Source organism: Hyalella azteca, unplaced genomic scaffold (genome assembly GCF_000764305.2).
Source record: "Hyalella azteca isolate HAZT.00-mixed unplaced genomic scaffold, Hazt_2.0.2 contig6811, whole genome shotgun sequence".
In the NCBI taxonomy this organism is placed as follows: Eukaryota; Metazoa; Arthropoda; class Malacostraca; order Amphipoda; family Hyalellidae; genus Hyalella; species Hyalella azteca.
This window is the reverse complement of record NW_025936959.1, coordinates 626,390-632,389: the sequence shown is the minus strand read 5'-3', so window position 1 is coordinate 632,389 and position 6,000 is coordinate 626,390. Positions and strand designations below refer to the sequence as shown.

The 6,000-nt window shown below is 35.5% G+C and overlaps 1 protein-coding gene across 1 annotated transcript in view; it reads right to left on the bottom strand.

The window, feature by feature from the left end:
- Positions 1–2,344: 2,344 nt before the first annotated feature.
- The window catches only part of LOC108677227 (ankyrin repeat domain-containing protein 26), a 41,205-nt gene continuing 37,549 nt past the window's right edge, over positions 2,345–6,000 (bottom strand). The window contains exons 18-22 of the mRNA XM_047881007.1: positions 5,683–5,756; positions 5,310–5,392; positions 3,866–4,046; positions 2,886–3,121; positions 2,345–2,454 (exon numbers count right to left, since the gene is read on the bottom strand). Coding sequence (XP_047736963.1) covers positions 2,359–2,454; positions 2,886–3,121; positions 3,866–4,046; positions 5,310–5,392; positions 5,683–5,756 — 670 coding nt within the window. The 3' untranslated portion in view covers positions 2,345–2,358. The remainder of the gene's footprint in view (positions 2,455–2,885; positions 3,122–3,865; positions 4,047–5,309; positions 5,393–5,682; positions 5,757–6,000) is intronic.

Genomic DNA, 6,000 nt, shown 5'->3' with positions numbered 1-6,000 from the left:
GAACTTTATGCTTCAACGGCACAGCTAATTCCAGTGAAAATTTAATTTTTGCACAAACGAGGACGAAACTGAGGACCGAGCAGCCACTATTGCAACAGAAATTCATAAGACCTTAACTTCATCATTAGTTAGTTAATTATAATAGTTCAAATTATTTATTACCTATTTTCATAGTTCGTGAGTCCAAACTATGGCGCTAGAAATACGTATTAAGGGGCTTGTCGAATTTATATCTAGTACTTGGGAATAGAATAATAATATTATCGTTATGGAAGAATCGAGTAACATCAAAAAATTAATATGAGAATTTAAATTATTAAAATGTGATTCTCACTTTGTTAGAGTCAAAAACTTATCGAATAATGAAACACTTTGTTTCAATTTAAATCTCAAAATCACACTTGAATGGGAGACCTGTGCCGAATGTAGGTTTGAAGGTTTCTTTTTAATTACTATCAGTTAGTTAAAAAAACTAAAAATTGAGTTTGATTGATGGCTCTCGGGAAGATGGATTTCAGCAAACTGGGATTTTCAAATTGCACGCATCGTCTATCCCAGTCAACGCTGTGAGAACCTGTCAGTATTTTACGTAAAATATGAACAAATTAAAGAAAGTAAACAACGTTCTAATATCTCTCATGCGAATTAATTGTTAAACACAGCTGATAATGAATAATAATCTAAAAAACTAATCTAATAGTACTACTCTAAGAAGAAAGAATAATTTAGAATTAAAATTACAGTATAAATTTACACTGCTGCAAAAAAAACGATAATTAATTGTCAGACATCAAATAGAGTTTAACACTCGCCGATAAATGTGAAGAGGCTTCGATGTTTCACTACGGCAAAAATACGACGCAAAGATACTGTGCAGTATTCTGGCGGCCTTCTTTACTTATCACACCTGTGCTTCCAATGTCTGAGAAACCATTATCCGAATCAAATTCTACTTACATCAACAAGTAACAGGAATTATAGCGCTCTAGCATCTATACAGCGCATATGTACAGCGAATGTATAACGGCCAAAGAAAATTGTATGAGCAGCACTTTGAATCTCATCAACAACGAATCAAACTGGTGCTATAGTAAATTCTTGGTTACTACAAAGATTTACTTTGACCTGCTGAACAAATGAAGATTTAATATAAAGCGCCAAATGAGTGTCAGACGCGTGAAGAATTTTCACACCTTCCGGCCCGCTTGTCTGAGCGCTGCAGTGAGCATCGCATGCGAGTAGCGAAGACTTTGGAGTTGTTGCGGCGTTAGAGCGCCTGTCTTTGGGCCAATCTTTGTGACCGTCTTTGAGCCATTCTTTGCGTCTTTCTTTGCGCCAGTCTTTACGCCAGTTTTTGTGACTTTGGCAGGCTATACGGTACAATAATGACTTGGTTTATATATATATTAATGGCGCCATTGAGCTAGTCTTTTTGTGCTGATGGTCAAATGTCAATACAAGGACTGAACTGAGATGTCTGGCATCTAGTCTAAATTGATGTAAATTGTTGTAAAAATCTCATTATGAACTGCCTTTATAATGCTAATGAAAAAAACAGCTTTAGGAAATTTAAATGTGTTTGTTTGTCCGTGGGTTCAGTTGATGTTTGTTATATACGTACCAGAATATAAAACAGTGTTAGTTTAAGTGTTTGGGCGTTTGCATACACATACAATTCAAATCAAAATTTTCTGAAATTGAATAATTCAAATGCAAATTTTTGTATATGAATAAAGCTCCAATCATAAGTCATATAAAATTACTAGTCGGATGAATATATGACAATATATTTTATAATTGGGTACCATTTGATTAAAATCGAAGTTTCTTCCTTGAAGATAAGGGCGTACAGAATTATACTTTACTTTGAATATTTATGCCATTTGAATTCTTCATTTTGCTTGTTATTCACATGTTTGAAGACATTAGGACATTATTGTCAAATAGGTTGCATCGTTTAAAATTTCGAACGTGCTTGCATTCAGGTATTTAATATTTTACCTAGCTGAGAGTTCGAATAATAACCGTAAAATTTATAAAATTCAAGTTTTAGTCACTTTATAATCAAACGACAGATCTTCCACATTGTTAATTAATTAATTAACGTACATTCGAATATAATGTTTGATTAGCTAGTTGAGTTCCAAGCAATGTGAACAACCGAATGTTTGCCTTTAGATATTATGATTAATATCGAGAATTTTGCCTCAGTTTTTGAAGGGTTATTCTAAAAAAAAAACTCAAATCGCGTTCATTGAGATTCCTTAGAATCAAAAGCAATTTAGAAAAAAGCTGCTATTAGCATTAAATTTAAGAAAAGCAAGCCAATTCTAGCGTGAGAAAATCTCTTCTAGAGCTTCAGTACATCACCTTGATAGAAAATCTTAAATTATATCTCTTGGATTTGTCTAGAAGTTCTAATGGAAGAGCGATTTGCTGTCTGGTCCCTCCGTGCTGCTCGGGAAGTTTGGAAAACTTAAAAGATCTCAAAGTGAGTAAATTTAAATTGTTAATAATTTTACGCTTTATCTTTATAATGTTGAACTATGTCATTTTTTGGTAGTGTTGATCGTTGTTATAAATGCTCACAACATGATTGAAGATGCAAGCAAAGTGAAGCAATTTTTTGCTATTTCAGGCGATCCCTCGGAATATTGAGGGATTCCCCACACCATGACTACATTCGTATTATATTTTATTCATTTTTTGACATGATTAATTGATTAATATGTAATTAGTCATAGAAACATTTGTTCATGTCAGGTGGTAAGATCAGTGAATTAATTTCCATACTTTAATATATTTAATAAATGAAAAATTCAGATTTTCAAACGCACGATAACATTTATCACATAAATTTGGAGGGTATCCCCTTTATCACAAACCTGGAGCTCGACAGTGAGAGGTTTCTTGGGATCATATCCTTGGACTCCCATGAAGGCAGCGCCCGAAGGCTGCTCCATTTGTTCTGACTTGGCCGTGTTTTTCTTAACGTTTTTACCACGGTAAGTCGCAGGGCCTGATCCTGCTTGGCTTGAAGCTCCACTTATTCTCGGTAAACTCAGTTTACCTTCCGAGTTGTTTATCTTACGCTCGATGAACTTCTTGCCTCTCGGGGCAACTGTAGACATTTTTCGGCGATAATTAGCGAGATAATCGTAAAATATGAATGCGTGAAAAGTTGACGAACATGTACCGCGAGACAAATGTATAAATGAAAGCAAAAAAGACATTTGTCTTGACACTGAGAGTAGGAGTGGTGTATAAATTAGGCAAAATAATTATTTGTAATATATTACGACCGGTGACGGTTCTGTCAAAATATAGATCACATAACACAATCGCTCATGCCAATCGTTACTATGTTGTCCTCGTATTCTCGATGCTCTATAAGACATCGACCAACATTTCTATTGTAACATGGACGACGCTGAAGAATAGGCCTGTTTTTTTCAGACTTGAAATGCCTAGCACCATATCGAACCAGGTGGAAATCTAGTAGATGTTTCTAACTATTGTCAGTTTTGAAAAGATCCGGTCAAAGGACATGTTTTTAGATCTCCTGTGGACAAGTCACGATAAGCACAAGAATCGGCGACAGGCCACATCAGGCCTACTCTTCAGCGCAGACATCACTTCGTTATGTTATGTTAAGTATCATGAATGAAAGGGCTTACGACAGTGTTTTTGTCTTTTTCTGTAGTAATCCATCGCATTCTCTCCCGAAGAACTCACTTACATTCATTGTTCTGAACTACCGGTATAATATCAAAATCTACTACTAATATATATAACTAATATACAGAATTAATATTTATTACTAATATATATAACTACTGGTAATAATGGTGGTACAGTAACTAACGGTAAGCAGCGCAAGGGACGCCGGTGTAGGCATGGGCAGCATGGTGGCAGCGATGCGTCCGGCGGGAGCAGCTGCGCGGATCAGACTGGGTCGCGTCGTCGTCGTCTGCAGGCGCGATGTTGTTGCTCTGACCACCCCCCACCACCCGCTTGCTCTCCGCTATTTCCGTTCGGTGCAAAACCTGAGTGACATATGGTCGGTAACTGTGTTAGTTTTGTTCAAAAAGGTATGTTGAATTTGAGTGCTGCAAATCAGTGACAACAAACTGCTATACAATGGTCGGAAGGTCATGAAAAAATCGTCGGCTCAACGTTTCAGAGGCCAGCCGCCCCTTGAAATAAAGCCATGTTGTAGTTTTTTTGGAAGTTTTCATATGAAACTCGTACCATCATGGTCGAATTTCTTGTGACAGCCAGTCACTAAATCGCAGGTGGGGCCATTTTTTCGAACAGTGTAGCTTCTGCCATTCCAGGACAAGTTATGCACAACTCTTACAATCATGACTATAATAAACTCAAGCCCAGAGCTTCATTCGTTGATACACGAATTAATTGTTTTTTCTGAAAATCAGTGCAAATTAGTGCAAAATACCGAGAGATTTTACAATCGCGTAGTAATTTTTTTCAATTGTGTAATTTTTCTCACTGGGTGATTAAAAAAAAACTTCCTGTTTTATATATCGCGCAAAGCAGCCTTCTGTTGTGGGAAAATAACGACAAGTATATCACTAAAAAAAGGTCATAAATTTTATATTCCGCCTAGTCAGTTGCCACTATGCATTGAACAAGCGAGAAGCGTGCGTTTGCTCTCCAGGCGTAATTTTTTAATGGCCGTTCTCTAATCGCTACTAAACAAGCATTCAGTACACGGTTCCGTATTCGTCCTTCTTGTCGGGTTCCTGATCGGAAATTAATTGTTACGTGGGTGAACACATTTAGGGCAAGTAATCTTCAATAAATTGTTTACAACGACTGTTTAAGAATCCTATCTCATTTGAAGAACAACATACGCCAAGCCATCGCCAACATACCCGTCAATATGCTTCAGTTAGTTGAACGGAACTTAAAAAATCAACTAACTGAATGAATCCACAATTGGAGCCGTCATTTGTTCAATGTTATCAATAAAACTCTAAATGATACATAAATTCAAGTAATTTATTTTCAATAAAATTTTTAATATAATAATATCTCTAGTAGTTCTTCTTTTATTCAGTTTTAGAATCAGGAAGTTTTCGTGAATCACATTGTACAAACTGTTCATTTACAGCCACGTCAGTCCTTCAGTGAATTTACCACATATATGAAATTTACAATTATAATAGAGCGTGAAGAGTTCGCAAGATAAATTGAACAGCTTATTTTTAATTTACAACCTTTCCTAGAAAAGTTTCTCACGTTCGTTTCCATTGGAACTCCAAATGTAACGAACAAAAAATTCTCACCCTGTTCAATTTTTCGACGTCATCCATCGGTTTGAATTGGGGAATTTTTTCGCCTTGTGAATTCTGTAGAAATTTCAGTTGTTCTGCCGAGTAGAAATTAGAACATGTAGTCGAAAAATTATTAATCGAAAACACGAGTAAAAGAAAACAAATACGTAAATAAAAACTTTTTAGAGGCACGAAAGGATTCATTCAATCAGTAAAGAATAATAATTATAACAATTGAGATAAAAGCCAAACCTCCAGTTCCTATAAGAGCTTGTTATGGTAAATTTTGTGTTTGAGTAAGTAAGCTAAAATATACCATATATTACGGCGAGTTAAATAAAAATGTGTAATTACATATTTGTTTTAAAGTAATTGACTCGCGTACCATAAAGATATTTCTCATAGCTCTGAAATGTCATGGGTCCAGCGTAGCCCCTCAAGCCCAGCATGGTGCTGTCCCTGTGAAAAGATTAATTGTTTATCGCTTGTGCCGCACTAAATAATATTTAGCTTAGACCTTGCCTCATTTTTAACACGGTCAATTTTTTAGATGAACAGAAATTAATTAAAATTCGTGTTAAATCAACAGAAAAAACTGCAAAAGCTTTTGTAGCACAAAAACGGCATGAACACATAAAATTTTCAAAGACTGAATGCAATTAATTCAATCAGATTAAAATTTTGTTATATATGTCCAATTTGA